At 37.6% G+C, this 25,416-nt stretch overlaps 1 protein-coding gene across 11 annotated transcripts in view; it reads left to right on the top strand.

Moving 5' to 3' along the window:
- Window positions 1-25,416, top strand: part of adgrb2 (adhesion G protein-coupled receptor B2) — a 1,003,794-nt gene that overhangs the window by 901,574 nt on the left and 76,804 nt on the right. For all 11 annotated transcript variants that reach the window (XM_051919045.1, XM_028818906.2, XM_051919049.1 and 8 more), the window contains one exon: window positions 6,422-6,517. In XM_051919045.1, the coding sequence (XP_051775005.1) occupies window positions 6,422-6,517 (96 nt within the window). The remainder of the gene's footprint in view (window positions 1-6,421; window positions 6,518-25,416) is intronic.

Here is a 25,416-nt window from a genome sequence, read left to right as displayed (position 1 = left end):
TATTCACATAAACTCTATTTAAATTATATATACTATATCTTGAGATGAGCTAAATGATTCTTGCAAAATTAATTTGACAGTGAAACTCAATATTTCACTTTGCAAAGATATTTGTGCAGCAGATTGTGTGTTACCTCCAACAAAATTCCTGCCATTGACAGAAGAAAGGTGTTTTTTCCAATCACACATTAATTCTGAATGTGGCTGCCTGTCATTTAATATGATATATTAAATATCATATTATCATACAGTATATGATGTATACTCTATTTAATAAACAAAAAAAAACTTTGGACTTCTTTACTGTCAGGTCTGTACTGTACTGATATTGTGTCGTGAGATCAGAAGAATGATGTGTTTATACTAATAAGAGGATGTTCGCTTTACCAATTATGATGACATTCTTGGCAATTGCAGTCCTAAAGGTGCATTGGAGACAGAGATGAAACTTGAGGCACCATGCTACATGGACAACTGCAGAAATCAAGAAACAGGAAGGGACAGTTACTAGGTAATGGCGGGAGGAAGGCAAGTGGCTCACAGTAGTGACCTTTCCTGTGGAGAAAATACAGTAACGGTGCACAATGGGTCACTTTTGGAAGTAATATATGCAGCATTTTTTACAAAACACACTGATGTGAACAAGAGGCATAAATAGAATTGACCTGACAGGTAGTCACTCACATTACTCACAGTGCTCACCTGCAGAAAAATGCACCGGTAAACACAGAGATACAAATGAGCCTTAACAGTTATTTTCATTGTTTTCTACCCCAAGTAAACTCTCAAAACGCCACAAAAAGTATTTTTACTGTGTTTTGCAAAATGAATTGTAGTGTTAGTTTTAGTATATGTGAATCAAAACTTCCCTTTTCTGCTCATCACTAGATAGATATAGGTAGCATATGTGTATATCCTCAGTATTAGAAGTTTGGAAATGATTACTTATTATTTTGGTTCTCTTGTGTTCGTCGCCTGACAGCCTAATAGGCAATGTGATAGTAATAAATACCTTCATTCATTATAAAGCTCTGAAAGTTTGTGGAAGGGTATTTTAATGATGTGACTAACCTAAGCTTTCTCAAACACTACTGTGGTACTGTGTACTGTGAAAAAAGTGATCTGACATTTTTTGTTTTTTGCACAATATCTGTATTTTGTTTGGTAAGCACAGTGCCATAATTAGAGTCCTATTCGTACTTTCAGTACCATCCAATCTCACATTGTGCTTTTAATTAATTGGAATGTATTTCTCTTGGTTCCTCACTGCACTTGGAATAACACCAAGGGAGCCAAAGATATCAAAATGGCATGAGTGTGCTGACAATATTTTAGCATGTCCTTTGGTCTCAATATTTAAATCAAGCCTTAAGACTTCTTTTAGCATAGTGACTAATTACTAAAACTAATACCATGGCTTTTTATAACTTTATAGTAATTTTATTCTTTGTTTTGTTTATCAGTTATTAAATCTTTTCCATTTTCTTCCGCTTCTCCACTTTTTAGTATCTTGGTGTGGGTTTATCATTGACAGTAATTTACACATTTTCAGAACTTTGTGAATTTTGCTTTCATTGTAGTTACCTGCTTATGCCATGATCAATTGAAGAATATGGCTGACCTAGGAAATGGACATCTATAATACAGTATGTATGTGCAGTATGCATGGGATGATGGTCTGGGCTGGGAAAGAGATAAACAACACAGAACAGGAGATTGGCCTAGCAAAGTACACCTATGAAACTGGGGGAAGAAGGCACTTTAAGAAGCAATGCTAAGGAGCAGACAGCCCAGGGGATGCCATCAATATCTTAACCTTCTAACTAAAGGGTGAATAGAGGAAATGGGGAGAGAACTTGGATAATTCCTCAAGCCACTAGATGCCAACACAAAATAGTGACATAGGGCTACCCTTTGTCCTTTTAAATGGGATAGGCAAAACCAGTAACATGAAGCAAGACTGACGCTTTCAATAGGTATGAAGGCCTAGGAGGTCAGAGAGATCTGGTGCTTCCAAATAAGTTTGGGTAAAGGTCACAGGACTTTTTTGGAGTATTTCTGACTTTCAAAATAGTTCCACAGATTGCACCACAAACAGCCTCAGATACAAAGCCTCACCTTGGTAAAAGACTCGAGGTTAGACTTGGAGGCTGAGATGGAAAGTGTTGAAACCAGCATTGAGGTAGTGAGAACATTGCTTGAGATAAGAAACAATTCACCAAACCTGCCCATGTCGTATCTCTCTTTCTCTATCTCCTTCTTAACCCTGGCCTCTTTCTTCCACCAATGAACTTTATCTCCAAACTTTCCTCCACATTAAGATTGTTAATTTGTATCAAGCACCTTTAAATGCCGTCATAGGGTCACAATGTTCCAGCCTCATAATCACTTTTAGTACAGTGGGAGATACAGCCTTTCTTTTGTCTACCGGCTGCTAGTGCTCCTTGCACCCAAAGGCCTTAGTATCACTAAAGGGATATGGATATGACAGATGATATTACTTTGGTGCTATTTGCTATTTTTCAGCAGTTTTTTATGCACTGATTTGAATTTTAGCACTTTTTACACTGGACAGGACACACAGTTTTTCTTTTCTTTTAACCTTCTGTCTATCCAGTGCTATAGTAAAAATATATATTGAATTTCTAGGCCATTAGCATCCATTTAATAGTTCTAACTTGGCAATGTCATTTTGTGATTTTATTTGGAACACCATTTTGTTATTATTTTGAGTCAGGTGTCTCTATATTGTTTGTGAGGCTACAAGTTTGGTGTGCGTTGTGACATCCTAGTTAACATCTACTGATTTAGAGGTTTGAGTTATTCTTTGTATTCTAATGATTGTTTTAACTTGCTGGCATCAGCCCTGCTAATATTTTCTCAACCTCTCCTCCTTTTCTTTCAACTGAAAAAGTATTTTAGGTGTACAGTATATTATTTGCCATCTGGTCAGGAATTCTCTAGACATTTACTGCTAACTATGGCTATGGGGATTTAAGCCAAGATGTTTTGAAATCACCTCAGTAACTGGTCCTTCTATCTATTTGAGGGAAGTGATCAACGGTTTCAGACATCCTGATGATGGCCACAGCCTCTGCTATGTGACTGACACATCATAAGTACAAGCCTGTACGAGTTTGACATTAAATTGGGACATAGCTACACGGCTATTTATGAGAGACATCCATATTTAATTGTCCTCTTCATTATTCAGAAGAATGATGGTCCTGTTTCCTATAAACTGGCATATCCAGACAATTTCAAAAGTCACTCTACTCAACATGTTTTGGTTGAAAGTGGATGATTCAAGTATTTTGTATTGCAAAAAAAAAAACCTCACCCTCCTCCTTACTGATTGATGTTATGATTAAGGCCAGATTCTTACAGGTTATTGCTATTTTTATAATTTTTTGCTTCTTATATTTTATCTGCTGCTTTGTTGTAGGATCTTGAAGGGTTTATGTATCAGTGGATATTAGTAGGTGAGTGTTTTGTACTTCTAATGTAGCTATGGACTGGTAAAAATTCATGTATCGTTTAATGCACCATTTTGTAGCTTCTGTATTTTGAGACTATGCCGCTATGGTGTGCTGTGATGTTGCCAGTGGAAGCCTCCCAGATGTCACAAATATTCCACTTTATAACCTCATATGGAATTTAGTGTGGTGTCCAATATTTTCGATCCAGTATTCAAACAACTTCAGTGTGAGCTTCCAGGGCAAACGTCTCTTGATTTTTTTATTCATAACAATCTTTATTTCGGCTTCTGTGGCAATCTTGTGTCCAGATTTTGCTGACAACTTGTCTTCAGGTTATTGTTTCAAGTCTAGTTTTTTGCTGACAACTACACCTTCAGATAATAGTGTGGTTTCTGGTCAAGATTTTGATGGCTGGTCTCCTTCTGGTTTGTTTGACTCCAGACAGCACTCGCTTCACCATTAATCACAGTTTTACACTTTGGTTTTGGCTTTAGCTTCTCTGGTTTAAGGAATCAACTCTAGAACAACTTGTGTGTAATCATAGTATTGAAGGTCATTTGGTTTTAGACTCATAGCAATTCCACTTTTGACTCCATTAACAGTTTTCCATGTAGATTTACTTACAGAATGTCTTCGTTTTTGGCTCGTGGTGATTCACCTTTCTACTTTGTTTTTGGTTTCACATCGAGGTATTGTGACTATGTGTGTTTTTTTTATCTACTTCTGGCTTTTCAACATTTGGCTGTATCCACAGTTTTACGCTTCTGTATTGACAGAAGTTTCTCTGACTTTTATTATCATTATTCTACAGTTGTCCAAGTAAATGTGTATCTCCTGGTCTGGATACCCTGCCCCTAAAGGGTGCCAATTTTCACTCTTGCCAGCAGGTAATTCAGAGAGTTTGCTGTAACTAAAAAAAAAAGCAGGTGGGTGTTGTCTCTGCCAGTGTTTCTTAAACATTTTGGGATGGGGGTCCTTATACATTATCATGACAGCCAGTGGAATCTCTACTTTCTGGTTGTGGTGAGCTTAGATCAGTGTGGCAAAAGTGCAATCTGTGCTTAATCAAATTCAGGCTATTTGTTGATTGCCACTAATTTTTTCTGTAGCTACAGCTGATACAAGGCATTGTAAATCAGATAACCCTACAGTTCCATGGAACATGGTTTAAGAAACACTAGACTATGCTGTAGTTCATCTGACTACCCTACAGAAAGGACAGGATAGGTTATAACTTTCTGTCGGTGATGTTCACGCCTCTTGTATTCATGTGAGAATTATGGTGGTACTTCCCTTCAGAAACAAATGCTTGTTTTTAGAGCCCACTACTTAAGGGGATCTCAGTCATTTTGTACATAATTTTAACTTAGTGATTAATTACTGTATTCTTCTCATCATTTTCAGTGTTGCAGAACACCATTCTTAAATTTCATGGGCATTGGTATTTTCTTAATTGCTTTTGACATGAACATATTGTTTACCATTGCTATGGTCACATGATGTTACGATGTGCATTGAAATGTTAGTGCCTTCTACTATATAAGATGGCTGCACCCAGCTCTTGGCATGTACAAATTCACAAATGAGTTTTTCATTTTCACATTATTGCATTTTTGTTTGGATATTCCTGTTTTGGCCTCTTATCTAAAGATTTCTAACTGTGAGTTTTGGTTCTTGTTTTAGATTTGGTTCTTGCAATCATTTTGACTTTCTGGTTTTGACTCTGCTAGTACTTTCTTGTCTTGACTTGGCCTTCTTTTTCATTGTTTTCATTCCCCAGTCCATCTACCTTTTGTTCTTTTTGGGACAGGCCTTTTTTCTTACCAAAGCTAAAATAGGATAGAGAGTATCAAGGCATATTGAACACTGTCAATAAGTGCTTACGGTTCATCTTTGCTGCTGTACATTACTGAATATTGTTGAAAACATTACATATCCAAAACTACTAAAACTGGGGTAAAAAAAATGGTATACAGAGAAATATGGCTTTCAGGTAATGCTTTCTGTCTGCATGGCAATATGTGCTAAAATTAATCAGTGACCCCAAAGTTACTATAGCTTTACTGAGGTCTACCTAGGTAGTCATTGGTTCCACAGTTGGTCCCAAAAATCATTTGAAAAATCACAATGAAACCAAAATAGGATCCAGGTTTAACAAAGTTCTTCCTACAGTTGGTCCCAAAAATCATTTGAAAAATCACAATGAAACCAAAATAGGATCCAGGTTTAACAACGTTCTTCCTGATTCCTGGTTGCTAAAGAAAAAGTGGCAGATGTTTGCTAGTGCAGAAGAACTTATACCAAATCTTCCCAGACCTTGGCATTCCAGAACAAATTAATTATTAAATAAAACCCTAAATTAAACATTAAATATAGTGTGAAAATACACTGTAAATTTGAACTGTTAATCTATCTATCATTTCTATGAATCTGCTTAATCCCATTTTGTGGTTGCAGGGATTACTCTAGTAAGGCAATGTTGAGAATACTGGGAAAACCAAATAAGTTCATGTGTAATAGACCTTTTGACTAACATTTTGGTTAGCACACTGAATCATAAATACCCACCTCTGAAAGTTTGAAAAGCTTGTCTATTGATTAATACTGTGCATATAATGTTAAATAAATTGTTTCATTTTATGAGCAAATCAGTTATTAATTGCAATGCTTTTTTTGCATCCTGCATATTTTTCAGCCTGTATTCACAAATTTATATAATAATATTATACAGCTTAGTTTTAATTTTAGAGACAAAATGATTTCCTTAAAAAATGTTCTGTTTCATAAAATGCAAGAGGTACAGCATTAACTCAAAACACAGGGGTAATGTGCACTGCACAGCATACTCATTCACTTTAGCGCCGCATGAGTCTTACATTTCACTTGAGATCACTTCACCCTTCATTTTATAATCTGAGTCAGTTTCTCTTTGCCCTCTGCAGGTTCAAGATGTGGTTAGGTGCCGCATGGGCATTTGTAAAACTGAGGAAAGTGAAAATTCTCCAGACTCCTGCAAGAATGGCCAGGTACAAATCATGGTGAGTACACTTGCTGAGACATCATATATACTGGCAATAGTTCAGATTTTCTCAAACGGCAAGTTTGTGCATTCCCTAGGGAGAGGTCAAGTGCTTAGCTCCCCTCTAGGGTGTGTTTTTCTGGTCCTTATGGCTTTGCTAGGGGTTGCTGAGAGTTTATTTTAGCAGAGGTAGCCAATAAAGTGAAATGAAAATGAAGAATAGCAATATGGTGCTAATCACTGTATTGCTGGTCTTTGTTACACAAATAACCAAATTCAGTTTAAGAACATAAATATGCTGATAGGTTCAAGTGAAGCAGACACATGTTAGTTTCTGTATGAAGAGTTGCACTGTCTTCAAATGTGTACTTTCAAATGCCTATTCTTATTTTTTAAAAAGTGGAAGGTGTTAATAAACAATGGAGAGGCAGTGCTGAAGTTCAACCAATAATTACTGCCTTTGTGAAGCAGGTAAGCAACTTCCTAAAATTAGAACCAAATGGTGCCACAAACTCTTGGGAGGAGAACCTTAATTGAACATCTGCTTCTGTAAGAGACGAGAGCTGTGTGGGGAGTCCCTTTTCAGATATCAAAGTAAATACTAATTTGCCCGCTTTTCCATAATGGCTTAGAAGTTTAGAAAACCAATAAAGCTTTGACATGTGCAGCTGGACATTTACTTAAAAAAATTGCTTTGAGTTTCATTGTGTAACTCTGAAAAGATTAACCTGTCTAAAGCTTTAACTATTAGATAGATAGATAGATAGATAGATAGATAGATAGATAGATAGATAGATAGATAGATAGATAGATAGAGAGATAGATAGATAGATAGATAGATAGATAGATAGATAGATAGATAGATAGATAGATAGATAGATAGATAGATAGATAGATAGATAGATAGATAGATAGATAGATAGATAGATAGTGTCACAGGAGGCTGGGGGACAGACCCAGCCGGGATGCCTGGAAGGGGCAACCGCCCTGGATCTTGAGGGGACCACAGGAGAGGAGCAAGGAGGCTCAAGAGGGGGGGCGCCCCGAGCCTCAGGGAGCCCGGGAACCATTCACTTCCGCCACACCCAGGAAGATGGAGGAAGATCCTTCCAGGGACGCATGGAGTGCTTCCGGGCGCAAGAGCAGCACTTCCGCCACACCAGGAAGTGCTGCCAGAAGAGCATCATCGAGCACCTGGAGCAAATCCGGGTGAGAATAAAAGGGGCCGCCTCCCTACAATTGGAGAGCTAGAGTCGAGAGTGGGAGCAGGATGATAGATAGATAGATAGATAGATAGATAGATAGATAGATAGATAGATAGATAGATAGATAGATAGATAGATAGATAGATAGATAGATAGATAGATAGATAGATAGATAGATAGATAGATAGATAGATAGATAGATAGATAGATAAACTTTATTTGTCCCAAGTTGGAAATGTTGCTTTTTTACAGAAACTCAATAGTAAATGAACATTATAATAAACAACAAAAATGTATACTGCAGAATTACAAAAACAAAGAAAAGAAATATTCTGACCTGGCTAAAGATAAAAACAGCAGTCACAGTCACAGTGAAGCATTATGTAGGCATATTGCAGTTGGTATAAAGGAGACCCACTTCTGCTGAATGACTTGTTGGCTGAAACTACTAATAGTTAGTGTGACAGAGAGAGGATTGTTAATAATGGCCACAAATTTTGTCTTCATTCTCTCCTTCTGTACTAGTCCCAGCAGGTAATTGAGCATGCCTTCTTAATCACCTCATTGATTCAGTGGGCCTCTCTTGTGGATATGTTACTGTCCTAGCAAACTGCAGCACAGAAAATTGCCCTGGCCATCACAGAGCCATAGAACATGCAATGGATGCCACTACCCACATTGAAGTGTTCTTTTCTGAGCAGTTCCTCTGTGTTATGAGACCATTCCAACCTACCATTGATAAAGATCCCCAAGTACTAGTAGTAGTGCACCATCTCCACATCCACTCACTGAATAGAGACCGGACATAGAGGCTTATTGCTGCAGCCAAAGTCAATAACCAGTAACTTGCTTTGCTTGTTAAGTTGCAGATAATTCTCTTTGCACCAAGAAACAATGTCCTCTGCCTGACTCCTATATACTGTCTCATCCCCTTATTAGTACACCTCATTAGTGCAGAACCATCTGAGACCTGGTGTTATATTTATAGTCTGAGGTGTACAGAGTGAAAAAAAGGTGACAGGTCTCTTTCTTGTGGCACTGTAGTGTTGCTCACATCCACCTCAGAGAAATAATTCTTGAGCCTTACAAATTGTGGTCAGTTCAACAACATGAGCTCATTAGTGTATACTGTTTATATTTACTAAAGTAAAGAACTGTGCTACCAGTCTTCAGCTAGAGAAGTAAACTATTTTGTGTATGTTATTTACTGGAATTTCAAGTCAACTAGTCTGAATAAATACTGTACGTGTACACCTGATCTGTCAATATCCATAAGCCTTCTTCATAAATTTTCTAGCACACATTATATGCCCCTCTGCATGCATCTATGCCTTCAATTGTCTTACTTGTTAAATTTAAATTAATGGTATACTTTCAAAAAGAAAATTAATTATGTGTTGTGGCAGCCGGCTTGGGGGCTGGTACCCAGCCTGGACGCCCAGGAAGACCGGAGGAGGGCCTGCGCCTCCTCCAGACCACGAAGGGGCGTCTGCCCTGGTTGTGTTGGGGGCCATGGGTACAGGGCTGTGAAGCCCAACCCTGTAGGGGCCCGTGGTCACCGCCAGGGGGCGCCCCAATGCCTGGAAAGCCCTGGACCTCAGCACTTCCGCCACACCAGGAAGTGCTGGGGGGAAGAGGAGCAGGGACACACGGAGTGCTTCCGGGGATGCAGTCGGCACGTCCGCCACACTGGGGCGTGTTGGTGGGAGAGTGCCGGAACACACCTGGAGCACGTCCAGGTGCGTATAAAAGGAGTTGCCTTCCTTCACAGAGAGGCTGGAATTGGGTGGAAGACGGATGAGGTCTTGGAGGAGAGACAGGAGGCGGCCTGAAGAAGTGAGGCATAGTGTGGTTTGGCCTGGACTTTGGGGGAGTTTGGGGTTGTGTGGCACTTAAGACTTGTAAATATTAGTGTTAATAAACGTGTGGTGGTGACTTTAACATGTCTTCCTGTCTGTGTCCTGGGCTCGTTCCACAGTGTATATAATCAAATGAGAAGAATGAGTCTGGAGACAGTGGGAACATCTGCAAACTGGGATTTATTTTAAGGCAAAATAAAATACAGCACTGCTCTCCAATGTCCCACAATGCCTCTCCATCAATTCCTCCTCATCTTGTGTGGCAGACTGTTGGCCTCTTCACACATAGACAGTTACACATAGACAAGACACAGTAGGGGCAGGAAAGTACCTTCTGTCCAGCAAAGGAAACACACAAATATAGAAGCCCAGCCAAGTGACACTGCAGCACTGTCACAAGTAGTCAGAGAAAAGATCTGTATATCTCCAAAAGTTCAAGATGTGTGTGATAGGTGTTTATTCATAGAAATAGTGATATTAAAATCCTGATGAGTGCACAATCTTGCCATACCTCAAATCTTACGATATGGGCAGCTAAGAGAAGAAAAGAAATGCTTGTGCTACATGCTGGCATTTAGCAGAGACCAACAGATGTGCACATCCTTAAAATTGTCAGTGTGTCAATGTGTAACTAGAAATTGAAATATTATTTATTTCTTATGAAGCTGGACAAGGTTAGTGGGTGCAGCACCTGAAAACTACTGGGAATTTGAAATGATGTCACTGCATTTTCTGAAGAAAGAGATGGACTTTGCGTCTTCTTTTTCCCTAAAGATTCAAATAAAGAGCGAAGCACTGTATTGGAACATGACAATACAACTACAGAATGTATTTTTTAGAAAATCATAACCTCAATGTTAGTGCTGATTCTTATATAAACTAAAATGCTGCCTCAAGCCTCAACCCAGATGTTAATGTCAGTATAAACCCGACAGAAGCCACAGCTTCAGCACTAGCCTAGATATTAATACCAATGCCATTACAGTCCTTGCACAAACTCAAATCCTTTATTTGCAGTCAAATGTGGGATCAAAACATGGCAACCACTTCAAGTGAAGCCAGTTTTAAAGTACAGCAGCACCCTTTATTGTGCACATTCAAGAAAATGCTAGACCGCCTGGTTTCTAAATAAAGTTACTGAACAAAATGTCTTACATTCTAATTTTATGTTGAAGTAAGGAGCTCTGTACACATATATTCAGATGTTGTACATAAACTGTACTGTGAAAATACAGTAGTCATGTTGAGGATGGGTGTTCATTTTTGGTGAATGTTGCAGTGATCATGGGTAGTCCCTTAGACCCTGTGAAGGTGAGGTCAGCTCCCATCAGCATTAGGATAATTAGTGGTGGCACAGTTACAGAAAGAGGCCGGCGGAGCAGTCAGGGTGACAGCATTGTCATATTACATGGATGCATTTTACTGAGCTTTAAGTAAAAATTATATTAGCGATCTTTATCAAAAATGGCATGACTTTGCTTTCTATCTGATGTTTGTTTCATGCTGTCAGTAATCCTAAAGTCATAATTGTTTTCAATATTTTATAATTAAGGCTTTCCTGTATCATATTTTCCTTCTTTAGACTAACATTGAATTATTTATACTGTGCTTTAGCAATAACAGGGAAGTATTACAATAAGAGAGGTATAAAACATGTGGTTCCTGGGGGACTGGGATCACTTAATGAATCTTGTGGACCCTCTGAAGCATAACAAAATTAAGAAATATGACAAACGAGAGGAGACCATTTAGTCCATCAAGCCCATTTGCTTAGCTAATAGTTAAGCTGCCCCAAATTTCTCACCCAGATTCTTCATAAAGGTCGTCAAGGTTTCTGCTTCAACTACATGTCCTGGTAGTTTGTTCCAGAGTCCCACAACCCTTTGTGTAAAGAAGTGCTTCCTGGATTCAATTTTAAATGCACTTCCCCCTAATTTCCACTGATGTCTTTGAGTATTTGATTCACCCTTAAGTTAAAAGAATGTTGCTGGATCTACTTTGTCAATGCCTTTGAAGATTTTAAATACCTGGACTAGGTCCCCATGCAGTCTCCTCTGCTTGAGACTAAACAGGTTTCTGAGTCTGTCAGAGCAGTACTTAAGTCCTTTGATGCATTTGGTTACTCTCTTGTGCACAGCTTCAAGTGCTGCTATGTCTTTCTTGTACAGGGGTACCCAGAACTGCACACGATACTCCAGATGTGGTCCTACCAGTGCATTACATAGTTTGAACATAATGTCCCTTGACTTAAATTCAACAGATTTTACTATATAACCCATTATTTTATTTGCCTTTTTAATTGCTTCTGTACATTGCTTAGTCAATGAAAATATTTTGTCAACATACCCCTACATCTATTTCAAAGGTTGCTTTCTATAAGAGAGTGTCTCTCATCTTGTATTTATCGTTGACATTCCTTTTTTCCACGTGTTGCACTTTGCACTTTCTACATAAAACTGCATTTTACAAGTGTTCATTCAGTTCTGAAAGTTGTCCAAGTCATTTTGAATTCTTTTTGTTGTCTCTTCAGTGTCTGCTATCCCATCCAATTTTAGCGTCATCTGCCAATTTCACAAATTTACTAACTATACCAGAATCAATGTCATTAATACAAATCAGAAAAAATAATGTTCCAACGATAGGCCCCCTGAGGATTCCACCAATGACCTTGCTTCATATAGAGCATTCACCTCTTTTCTGTGCTTTTTGTCTCCTGCTGCTTAACCAACTGGAGATCCAGTTTTGAAGTTACCTCTGATCCCTACAGCTCCTAGTTTCAGAATTAATCTTTGATGTGGACTGCTACAATGGCTTTTTGAAAGTCTGGGTAAATTACGTTGTATGCTTTTTTTTGTCAGCTATTACAGTTGCTGCTTCAAAAAAAATCTAAAAGATTGTTTTGGCAGGCCTTCCTCTCATACTAAGCCTGAAAATAAAAATTATGGGGGTCCCTGAAAAGCAATTTAAAAAACATGTTATGATGTTGTTAAGTAATTCAGTGCTCTTTACTGAGTTTGAGAGAAAATATAGTAGCAGCTGGCAAACAGCTCTTCATGGGGTGGTTAAGTATGGGTGTTTAAGTGGTAGCAGCCTGCCAGCAAGGAAGAGGAAGCCATTCCTGAAATCAGGAGCATTTGAGATCCTACGAAGGCAGAGACTTTCATAGGAAACAATTTGCAGCCTCATGAGGACTTGCACTAACAAAGAGTGATGATGATGATGATGATGATGAAGAGTGTGATGGCAATTTCTGATATGGTGACACCAACAGCATTCAAGTTAGGAACAGCATGTGGCTAGCTGCAGTTTGCTTCCAATTCATATTACTTGTTCTGTACGCATTGTCTGTGTTATGTCAAAATAGGAAAGTGAATTCATCAGTGTCCTTAGTCTCTTAGAATGCGATGTTGTTGTTAATTGATGTTAAATAAACAAATCTACTATTGCAATGAACTTGTGGCCATGCCACTGAAAGGATTTCAATTCCCAGCAGTGATCAGGATTGCACAGGAGCTGACAGGAGGAAGTCTTGCTTGGCACACACTTTAAGGGGAGTTAGCACTCAGCGGGAAAACTGCTGCAGTCTTTCACACACACCATTTATGCAAGCAAGTGACATGAAAAGTGGCAGCTCCACATGATGCTGATCGAAAGTACAAGGTGGCATGGCTTTGGGTTTACAGATTTTGTGTCCATGCAACAGATTAAATTCATCTATTTAAGGTAGACATATCCTAAGTGATGGCATTTTACATAAATATTTATTGCATATTCCATAGTATGAGAGTAAGGTTTTAGTGTTCAGCCAACACTGGAGCCTTAAAGGGCCCCTGCGGATTACCACAGAGTACACCACACACTGAAAAAAGCACATTGTGTTAATAATTTGACCCAGATTATTATTTTATGATATTAAGATTATAATATACTATTATTAAATGTGCTTAATGCAATTTAGAGTTATACTAGGCCAGAGCCTATTACAGTTTAACATAAAGTGGGAAACAGGTCTGAACTGTTCTGCCAAAGGAGAAAAGGAGCGTGGTGCATAATTTACTTGAGATGGGTCAGGAAATGAAACAAAATTAGAAAAAAAAGCATGAGTCAAAACAAGAAGACAAGCATTCGAAAGAGAAGAGCAAAACTACAAGTGTATATTTCAGAAAACTAAAGTTGGATTTTACAGAAAATCTCCTAGAATATTTTCAAGTATCCACAAAGTTGAACAATTTATTACGGCTGGATTCTTTAATTTTTTTGTGAACTTTTCTAAAGTGATCATGAACTTCTGGGCGTCTTTTTAGGGGTTTATTTAGACCCAAGGATAGATCAACAGCTGCGGTGGGCTGGCATCCTACCCAGGGTTTGTTTCCTGCCTTGCGCCCTGTGTTCACTGGGATTTGCTCCAGCAGACCCCTGTGACCCTGTAGTTAGGATATAGCGGGTTGGATGATGGATGGATGGATAGATCAACAGAAAGTCAACATCAAATTTTAATAGAAACACTGTCCGGTCTGCCAGTCTTAGCATAGGGAAAATAGGTCTGGGAAGTTAAACTCTTATGTAAAAATTTACTCCTGGTGCCCACAACAATTAATGAGGTAAACATTATGTTATGGCTATGATTGATAGAGGAGCCCCAGACAGTTTTGTTAGTGAAGATTTGTTAAACCACTACCCTTGCTATTCAAACCAAAAAGTTAGTCGGCAGATGCAGAGGTTATTGCCAAAGAAATGTTAGATTATATGACTCTTCCTATAAATTAAGACTGTTTTATCAAAAGACTATTGTGGTCTTTGTGATTCGTTCGCACAAATCTCAACTTATTTTGGTCATTCCCCGGCAAAAAAAAAAAAAAAAAAAATTCAGTGATTGATTGGCAACATGGAACATTCTTAGGTTTTGATCAAATCCTTTTTTAATAGTACCTAATGTACCTAATATCATTGGTACAGTTCTTCTGTTACAATTCTGCATCCTGCTGATCTCGATTTCCAGGTCCTTAGTTTTACCAATCTTTTAAGTTTCCTTCAACATGATGTTCAAATCATCTGGAATGACTATATCAATCAATCAGCAGGTTTTCTCTTTCTTGTCATGCAGCAACTATAACTATTGGAAAATCCCACATGATGGTGATATCGTTAATGTTAACAAATGTTTCTGGTTGATATTCATAGTATTTATCTCGTACTTGTACCCCCAGATACTTACCCATAATCCAGTGAACATAACTAGCGACTTTATTGTGTCTGTAAATGTTCTCAGATGGTGCAAGTGTAGTGTAGCCTGCAACAATATGTCTTATATCCTCTTTTGTCTTACTGCACAGCCTATATTTACTATCTACTGACTGTTTAAAAATGTTCTTCTGATGATATTTTGTATTGAGTTTTTGGTTCTGAGCTGCTATGATGAAGCTTTCTGTCTCTCCTTTAAGACCAGGGGCGTCATGCATAATGGCATGCATAGAACTCACAATAAAACATAGTGTACGTACAAAAGTGAAAATGTGCATACGTACAAAAAAAATTCAGATGCACAAAACCAGGCGTAAGCCAACTTCCACACACTTCAGCTCCATAAATCCCGGTCAGCGTAAAAAGTAACGCACGTGCACATGCCTGCCACCCCACCCTGAATACTCCCAGAATTTTGCATATTTTAATATGCAAATCACTAGAAATATCACCTTCCCCATTCAGTGTTTGGTTAAAAGACAAAAAGAATTTCAGCGAATGCAAAGTGAAGGCAAGGAAAAACAAACTATTTGTTGGCTTAAGCTGTGGTATAAAAACAAAAGCAAGTTGATCGTGTGATACAGAGTGGTGGAAAAATGCGGAAGTTCAAATTACGAAAGTCACACAGTACCCGAAATAAAAAAGAAGGGGTCAGATAGCAAAGTCGCCATGAAAAAGAGAGTCGTAGTCCATCATCTGAGTGTCATACAGAAGCATATAGGGGTACAGGGAAAAGAAAAAAAATAGGGACACAGTGGAAAAAACGTTAAAATGTCCACTTTAATCGCATAGTTTATTTTGTCATTAAAGTAGAACTTTGTAAACTTCATCTTAAAATTGTTTAATTTACTAGTTTCTGAGATCCCATCGTAACTAAGGTAGCATGTTAAATGCTTTTATTGTATGTGTTCTTCTAAGTGCTTTATGTGTGTGTATCACTTTGTGCTTCTTAAACGGGCTTTCTCTTATGCCGACAGGACACAGAATACATTATATTCATGATAGTACAGCTCTCTGTACAGTTTAAATGCTAAGATGTATACTTGATATCATTTTCATGATGAAATGAATTAAAGCATGCATTAAATGTGGAGGCACGGTAGCTCAGTGGTAGCTATGAGCTGGCACCTCATCCAGAGATTGTTCCTGCCTCCCTCAAGAAGGTTGCTGGGAAGTGCGCAACCCTCAATGAAATAATTTAATGCAGCAGTACTGTGTCTGTCAAATGTACCAACACCCAATTCCTGTACTTCCTTTTCTTTTTTCCATGTAACCAATCACCATACAATAAGCTCTTTAATAAACGTCAAGCCATCTGTAAGCTTAGAACGTAGATTCTTCAAAACTTTTAAGGAACATTGAAATGTCTTCATAGTACATGTTTAATAATTCCATCCATCTATCTATCCAGCACACAGTGTGCGGCAGGACCAACCCCTGGATGGGGCAGCAGCTCATTGCTACCACTGCGCCACCATGCCCATACATTTAATTATGAACAGTATACATTATTTAAATGATAATGTATCTGTATAATGTAATATACATACTTTAATGCATTTCATCTTAAAATGTAATCAAGAGCTCGAAGAAGATAGCGCTTGGTAATCTAAATCGACTTAGAAGTCAGTCGTCATCATATGTAAATACACGCTCTCTTCTATTGAATTGAATTAAATTTCTTTATTGTTATTATATGGTACAATGAGATTCAATATGCAAATCCTCCACAAACTTTTTTTCCTTCAAAATGAAAAAAAAAAAATAATAATAATACGATAAAAAACAACAAAAAATCTACATTATTAAAGCACATTGAAAACATATGAAAAGTATATGAAAGTATGAGTACAATATACATGTACATATAGTGCAGATAATGCAAATGGCTCATGAAGTAGCTCATGTTGTGCAATATTATAATTGTAGTACAAGCTTACAGTGAGATAATTGTAATTCTAAGTACAAACAGTTCTGCTGGAGCACTTGATGGATTGACTGAGTGCGTTTATAGCTCTTGGGATGAAACTGTTTCTGAACCTTGAGGTTTGTGCAGGAATGGCTCTGAAGTGTTTGCCAAATGGGAGAAGCTAAAATAGATTGTGTGCATAGCTGCAGCGTGTGCTATACATATTCTCCAGGGTAGATGCTGTATCCTGATAATCCTTTCCGCTCTCGACACAGTTCGCCATAGAGCTTTCCGATTAGCTACTTTGCAGCTGTGATTCCACTTTCACATACAGTGGGTTAAAATACTCTGAGTGGTGCTATGAGAGTAACAACACTAAAGCAGCTATGGTATTTGGAATAGTTTGGCCATTCTGTGTACCATTTTATTGTTCCAGGTTGATTACAATCAGATGCCTTAAATTTATAAACGATATGCAGTTAATTTCAGTGTATTTGATAAATCAGGGATGTGAATGTAAAAAATAATGGGAAACCACACAGGAACAGTAGCACTGCTTTGACGCTGGGTGCCGCCAGTGGAAACTTGCAAACGCACAGGGTAAGGCTGTTTATGCCAAGTTTAGTTTTTATACATCTCGAAGTGACCATGGAAACGGGCATACGCAACATTTTTGTGTGTACGAGCTATTTATACATGAGGCCCCAGAACTGCAAAACCATTTCATAGATTATTTCATAGATTTTTCATAGCCTGCTTTTCCACAAAAAGACTTTCCAAGTCTCGAAAGGATTGTCCATGCAGTGGTTGTTCCTCTAGTTGTTCAAATTTGTCTTTTCAGAATATAGTTTTTCAATTTCAGTTTGACATTCTGAGCTGCAATGTCTTGCTTCAGGTATTTCTCTTTTATCTTCTGAGCTTTTTTTTGGAGAGACTATTTAGCTTTGCCGGTATCATGATCTGTGACTAATTGTGTAAACTTGTCCGCACCTAGCATGATGTAGTCGCAAAGGCTGACAATGAATGAATCGATGGCAACCTCAGGTTTAATTAATCCATGTCCACATTCTCGTCTCTTGATATAAAATCTTTTGACGTCAGCTTTTGGGTGATGAATGCCTCCGATGGTCAAGAGCTTTCTTGTTTTTCTATCCATCTTCTCAATATCCGCTCTCAACCAGTCTACAATTCCAAAGCTATAAGCTATGACTTGGATAGCTAATGTGTTGATAGCTGTGACCTTGTTCTTAGAGCTTAATTCATTCTTGAAAATCTGACAAACTCCACAATAGTACTCTTTCACGATCTCCTCCTTCATTTGGGTATTATCCATCCCATCACTTTCTTCTACATCCAAGTTCTTGTACATCTCATCCATATCCATATTTCTAATAACTATTTGGTTGTTCATCTGGATATTTTGACTTCTGACTAGCTTACTACGTTTAAAGATGCAAGTGGCACATTTGTTTAAGCCGAATTCCATTTTAATGTTGTCACTGACCCTTTCAACAATGATGAGACCTTATTTAAACCAAGTCTTATCCTTTGCAACTTCAAATTGCCCATGTAAAATAAGTGACTGACTTGGTTGTTATTATTGACTTCAAATCTAATCCCTTGTCTATTTAGCATATTTATCAATGGTATTAATGCTAAACAGAACAACAAAGGGGACAAGAAATTCCCTTGAAATATTCCTTGTTTGAAAGTGATGTTTCCTGTCTTGATGTGACCAGTGTACTAAAACCACATTTCAGTCTTCCATTCTTTCATTGATGCCTCAACAAACTGAGTAATAGTTAGACAAATCTGATAGATTTCCATAACTGCTACTATCCAGGTATGAGGCAAACTGTCGAACGCTTTCTTGTAGTCTATCCATACCATGCCTAGATTTCTTAGATGTTTTTTCGCCATTGATACTAAAATGACACATTTTACTCACTAACTCACTTCATGTACCTTCTCAATTGTTGAGGTTTTGCCTGGGGTTTCATTTACATATTTTGGTCCATTACATCGATGGTTTCTTTGTCTGCTTTGTGCTTATTCTTAATCTTGTCTATCTTCATGCACACCAGGTGTGTTGGGACTCCTTTTTTGAACTCATTTATCATGGCAAGATCCTTCCTATAGGATTCTATTGTCTTCTAAATCTTTTTCTTTCATGTCAGTTCCTTATGAGCAGTCTTCTGCATTGTTCTCACTTTATCCTCACTGGCTATAACTACAGCAGCTACATAAGTAAGCAAGTTGACTTCAGTGAGGTTCAAGAATTTGCCTCATGCTATTCTCGTTAAAGCGATGTTGACTAATGTGATTTGACGCTTTACAGATCTAGTGGGTTTAACCTTGTTCAGTCTCTTGCAGTCACATAAGCTGAAGCTCTTTATACCAAGCAGTTTTTGACTGATACTCTGCTCCACCTCCAATGCTTCCTCATCAATGTTGTTCACAAATGTTTATAACTGTTCTGGTTTGAATATTATTAGTTGTTGTATATCAGTTAACTGAGTAGTATTGGAGGTATCTGAGGGCTCAGTTTGGAGTGTTTCTTTGACATTCGTCTGGATATGTTCAAGTTCGATGTTGGTAATATGTTGACTATGAATTGCCATTGAGTGGCTAAAGTGTTAGGGTTCAAGTTTGTGAAGATGGCTGGGTTTCCTTTTCCCCAAACAGTATTATAAACCTTTTAAAACACTGCCTTCAATCTTTGTCATATCAGCACAGTAACAGCACCACAATAATTGTTTACTCTGTTGTTCATTGTTGTCTTAATTTCTTTTCTGTAAGTCTAGGTAATGACAATCTTTGATCAAATAGGGTATTTTGAGGCTGAATCTGAGTTTGGGTGCTTTCTGATTTATTGCGAGCATTTGATTGTTTAGCTGGTTGATGTGGATTTCATGGGATAATGACCTGGGATACTTCATCTACTCTCATGACAAGCGTGAAATCATTCTTTCTATTTACAACAATCCAGATGATGCTGTTAATCTGATTTCTTTTACTTTATGTATTCATGGTTTGCTAATCTGGCTGAAAAGCTGGTACCCTTACCTGTACTTAGCCATTCTTGATTTGCTAATATCTCTCCCCCAAGCATTATGGTCACCAAAGGTATTAGCAAGATATTGATGAGAACATTGCCAAGTCAGCACCATAGGTAGAGTTGGGATTGATGCATGTAGTCTCCTTGTCACAGCCATAACTTTAGCTTATTATTGCTGGTACACTATATAACATAACATCTATTTTCTGAATTTGATGTTTCCATTATAGGCCCACTGCGGTGGGTTGGCACCCTTTCCAGGATTGGTTCCTGCCTTGTGCCCTGTGTTGGCTGGGATTGGCTCCAGCAGACCCCCATGACCCTGTGTTCGGATTCAGCGGGTTGGAAAATGGATGGATGGATGGAGAATACATTCAGTCTGCAGTGGTGACTCATGTTGTGAGAATAGAAAGTTGATGAGATGCTTAGACAAGTCCTACTTGCTCTATGATAAATACTGTGGTCATAAGCAGTTAGTGAATTTTAATGGTATTAAATAAGCTACATTTCAATGTAGGAAGTTATGTAAATGATATACCAGCAGCAATCTGTGCTCTATGAAGATATGTATGGTATTGTGATTACTGTTGTTGTGCACTCTAGATACTAAGTCATGGACGTTATATTCATATGACCTGCGCACAAAAGAGCAATCGTGGGAAACATACACACTAAATTTGAAGTTCTTTAAGATCCTGGTCACATGATCACTTAAGTCTCTGAGTTTAACTCTCTGTATAGGTTAATGCTGTGCAGTTAAGTCTCCTTCACCGCAAATCAGTCAGATAAAATAACTCCATCCATTCACCTGCTTAACACAAGAATTACCAGAGCCAACGAAAAAACTCGTAAATCGGGCCCACTTTAAATCCCTTCGCACCTCTCAGTCAGCGTCTTTTGTCTTCTAGATATGTCGATAAGCCCAAGCAGCCTGCTATACCATCCCCCCACCGCCTTGATTGATTATCTGGGAGTGAGCTACTCAGAATTCTAAGGGGAAATAATTTGATGTGTGTTTTGTGTCTACAACAATCTATGCAAACACATCGTTAAAACAGAAATATTTTTCATGTTTTAGTAATAAATGACAAATTGTAGACTTGAACCGTATAATGTGTGAAGGCTGATGGCCAAATATCAAATAAACACTTTCACAAAAGGCACAAGTACTATACGACAGCTTCTGTGGTGCTGTGGTTAGAACTGCCAACTTTTAATCCGGAGGTTGTGAGTTCGAAACCAGCTAATTGGCAAATTTACCGTTTTCAGTAGTGAGCTGCTCTTATTATTAATATTACACAATAAAAACATTCATTTGATTTGTGCCTGTAACAGCCGGTGTAAATTTATAGAAAGTGTAAAAGTTAGCGTTTTTTTTTTCACTTTTATTCTCTCAGTCGCGATCATGATACAACACCCACCCCCGTCCCAGATCTGTCTCAGTTACTTTTTATCTGAAACTGGGAATAACTGTAGATGTGAGTAGTGTTTTGAGACAATGGAACTGGAAATTCTCTGATCTAGAGGGATAAAAGCTGACACACAAATTCTGGTGAATCTGCCTTCCTTCTTCGTATCTCACCGTCACTTGAGTTCTTTTTTATTCAGTTTTATTGAGTGTTCCTGCTCACGCTGAATTAGTATGCACCTTATGGTTCATGATGTCAAAGCCACACTGACAAAAAAACAGAGACATAGGTATATATGATATTTGGAATAACTCATTTTATGACCTGTATAGTACATTTTGGAAAATATTGTGGTACTGATGCAACACTATTCATATTATTCATATTCATTCGCACGCCTTCTTGTGCTTGTAATCAGTGACAGTGTTTTTTTTTCAAACTTGCCCATGTAGTCTCCTCATTTTGGAGCATGGTGCTGTTTCATTTGTATTCCAGGACATGCAGAGGAAAGACTAGTACAGAGAGGTCAGTTCCGCGCTATTTAGGTCATAAAATGATTTCTTCAAAATGTCACTTATATTTGTCTCTTTGTTTTTGGCCCGGTGCTACGCTTACATCGTGTACCAGAAGGCATGAGCTTATTCAGTGCGAGCAGAAGCACGCAGGTGGCCGGTTGCTTATGCTATAACAAGATTGACTTGGTGGCAATCAACGCACATGTACTGTACAAGGCATGCACGAGGGGCACTGAGAAAAGAAGAGTGTTCATGGCTCACCTTGCAGAGGAGCTTCGTCATCGCTTCTTACAAGAAAAGGCGATGGAGAAGCAAAAAAGGAAACAACATCAACAAGCTTCTGTTCCAAAACTGCCGCTTCCCCAGCCCCTTCTGTTTAATAGTAACACAGCACAGAGTGAAGTGTGTACATTGCAACAGGTACACATGTCGTAAATGTAGAAAGGACAGTCCTTGGGTGTGTGGGAACTGTTAACATTTGAAACTGATGATTGCATATAGCGTTGAACTGAGCTCTCTGTACTATTCTTTCCTCTAAATGTCCAGGAGTACAAAAGAAACAGCACCATGCTCCAAAATTAGGAGACTGCATGGGCAAGTTAAAAAAAAAAACACGGTCACTGATTACAAGCGCAAGAAGGCGTGCAAATGAATATGAATAATATGAATAATGTTGCATCTGTGCCACAATGTTTTCTGAAATGTACTATACAGGTCATAAAATGAGTTATTCCAAATATCATATATACCTATGTCTCTGTTTTTTTGTCAGTGAGGCTTTGACATCATGAACCATGAGGTGCATACTAATTCAGCGTGAGCAGGAACACTCAATAAAACTGAATAAAAAAGAACTCAAGTGACGGTGAGATACGAGGAAGGAAGGCAGATTCACCAGTGTTTATATGTCAGCTTTTATCCCTCCAGATTAGAGAATTTCCAGTTCCATTGCCTCAAAACACCACTCACATCTACAGTTATTCCCAGTTTCAGATAAAAAGTAACCGAGTCAGATCAGGGACATGGGCGAGTGTTGTATCGTGATCGCGACTGAGAGAATAAAAGTGAAAAAAAAATGCTGACTTTTACAAGTGCTATAAATTTATACCGGCTGTTACAGACACAAATTAAATGTATGTTTTTATTGTGTAATATTAACAACTAGCAAAATACCCACGCTTCGCAGCGGAGAAGTAGTGTGTTAAAGAGGTTATGAAAAAGTAAAGGAAACATTTTAAAAATAATGTAACATGATTGTCAATGTAATTGTGTTGTCATTGTTATGAGTGTTGCTGTCATATATATATATATATATATATATATATATATATATATATATATATATATATATATATATATATATATATATACACTTATATATATACATATATATACATATATATATATATATACACATATATATATATATATATATATATATATATATATATATATATATATATATATATATATATATATATACACACATATATACACATATATATATACACATTATATATACACACATATATACACATATATATACATATACATATATATACATATACATATATATACATATACATATATATATACATATACATATACATATATATATATACATATACATATATATATATATATATATATATATATATATATATATATATATATATATATATATATATATATACACACATATATACACATATATATATACACATTATATATACACACATATATACACATATATATACATATACATATATATACATATACATATATATATACATATACATATACATATATATATATACATATACATATATATATATATATATATATATATATATATATATATATATATATATATATATATATATATATATATACTAATTAATAAAAGGCAAAGCCCTCACTGACTGACTGACTGACTCACTCACTCACTCACTCACTCACTCACTCACTCACTCACTCACTCACTCACTCACTCACTCACTCACTCATCACTAATTCTCCAACTTCCCGTGTAGGTGGAAGGCTGAAATTTGGCAGGCTCATTCCTTACAGCTTACTTACAAAAGTTAGGCAGGTTTCATTTCGAAATTCTATGCGTAATGGTCATAACTGGAACCTGTTTTTTGTCCATATACTCTAATGGAGGAGGCGGAGTCACGTATCGCGTCATCACGCCTCCTACGTAATCACGTGAACTAAAAACAAGGAAGAGATTTACAGCACGAGTCAAACGCGGGAACGAAGGTAAATGACGTTAATTTTTGAGTGTCTTTTAATACTGTGTAAGCATACATATTAACACATGTGCAATTAAACGTGTGCATTTACGGGGTGATTTCTCAGGCTTAAAAGCTCGCCTTTTATTAAAAAGTAAATGCAAACTGTTTTCATTCTGAAGGGCACAAACCACGTTAGATTTCAGACGTTAAACGTGCAAAAATGTCGGTACACCAGATAAATAAGCGCAACATATTATCAGTTGTATTGTATGCTTACAATACATATAGAAATGTGTTAATCGTTAACTAATATTATGGGATGGTGTTTTACGACTCGCGCCTTGATTTAAACGATTGCATTTCTTGGTGGGGTTGCGTAGCTTATTGTCAATATCTTTACACCTCTTTTTAAGACTTAATTTAAAAAGGTTTTCTTTTCTTCTTAATTAAAATTTAAAAGCAATACTTCACCGCTGCGAAGCCCCTTTAGCGCTGACGTCCGAGGTTCGATTACCGTAAGCGAGTGCAGTGAGTGTGTACGCCTGATGAGCCAAGAATAAGGGGGAAAGACGTGTCGCGTACTCTTTGCATTATTTGACAGTAAACTATTTTCAACCATTCTATGATCTGCTTCTCACAACTGAAGGCACCGTGGCTGATGTTACCTCACTTGCTGGCCAACCATAAGCGTTACCTGATAGGTAATCAGCCACTCACTTCACTCCCTTACGGGAATCGAACCTCGGATGTCAGCGCTACAGGCGAAGCCCCTAAAATTGTGCCACAGCGTGTGGTTCGTTTATTTGACAACATGTAGATCGGGGTAATTACATTCACGGCATTCGTAGTCTGATTCACAATCTGATTGTATGGGTGGTTACCTACCAGGTAACGCTTATAGTTGGCCAGCAAGTCAGCTCGAAGTGATCACTCGAGTGAAGGCAGCTTCACAAAAAAACAGATCCTTAACAAACTGTTATTAGTATATTTTCCCTCAATTTAAAAAGGTTTTCTTTTCTTCTTAATAAAAATTTAAAAGCGGTACTTCGCCGGTGCGAAGCGCGTGGATTTGACCGACTGACACATACAGACATATTCATGAGTGCAGGTACTTCGGAAAGAAAGCACCGTGTAAACCTAAAGTTTAAATTAAGTTCATAGACCTACAAAAGGTTGCCATTGATTTGAGACAAGATTGCTTTTCTCCTGTACAACTATACGTTGCATTCTCAAGAGTGTGCTTGCACGGCTTCGGATATAGATATATATATATATATATATATGTATGTATGTCTATATATAAATATGTAAGCTTATAAGTACTGCCTTACTTCTCTTTAAGAAAGGAAGATGTAATGATACTTGATTTAAACGATTCCATGTCTTGCTGGGTTTGTGTAGCTTATTGTCAATATCTTTACACCTTTTTTTAAGACTTATTGACTGAAACGGGCTTTCACGAAAAAAGTTAGGGCTTTGCTACAG

The sequence above is a fragment of the Erpetoichthys calabaricus genome, chromosome 14 (assembly GCF_900747795.2).
Source record: "Erpetoichthys calabaricus chromosome 14, fErpCal1.3, whole genome shotgun sequence".
In the NCBI taxonomy this organism is placed as follows: Eukaryota; Metazoa; Chordata; class Cladistia; order Polypteriformes; family Polypteridae; genus Erpetoichthys; species Erpetoichthys calabaricus.
This window is presented reverse-complemented; position numbering and strand designations above follow the sequence as displayed.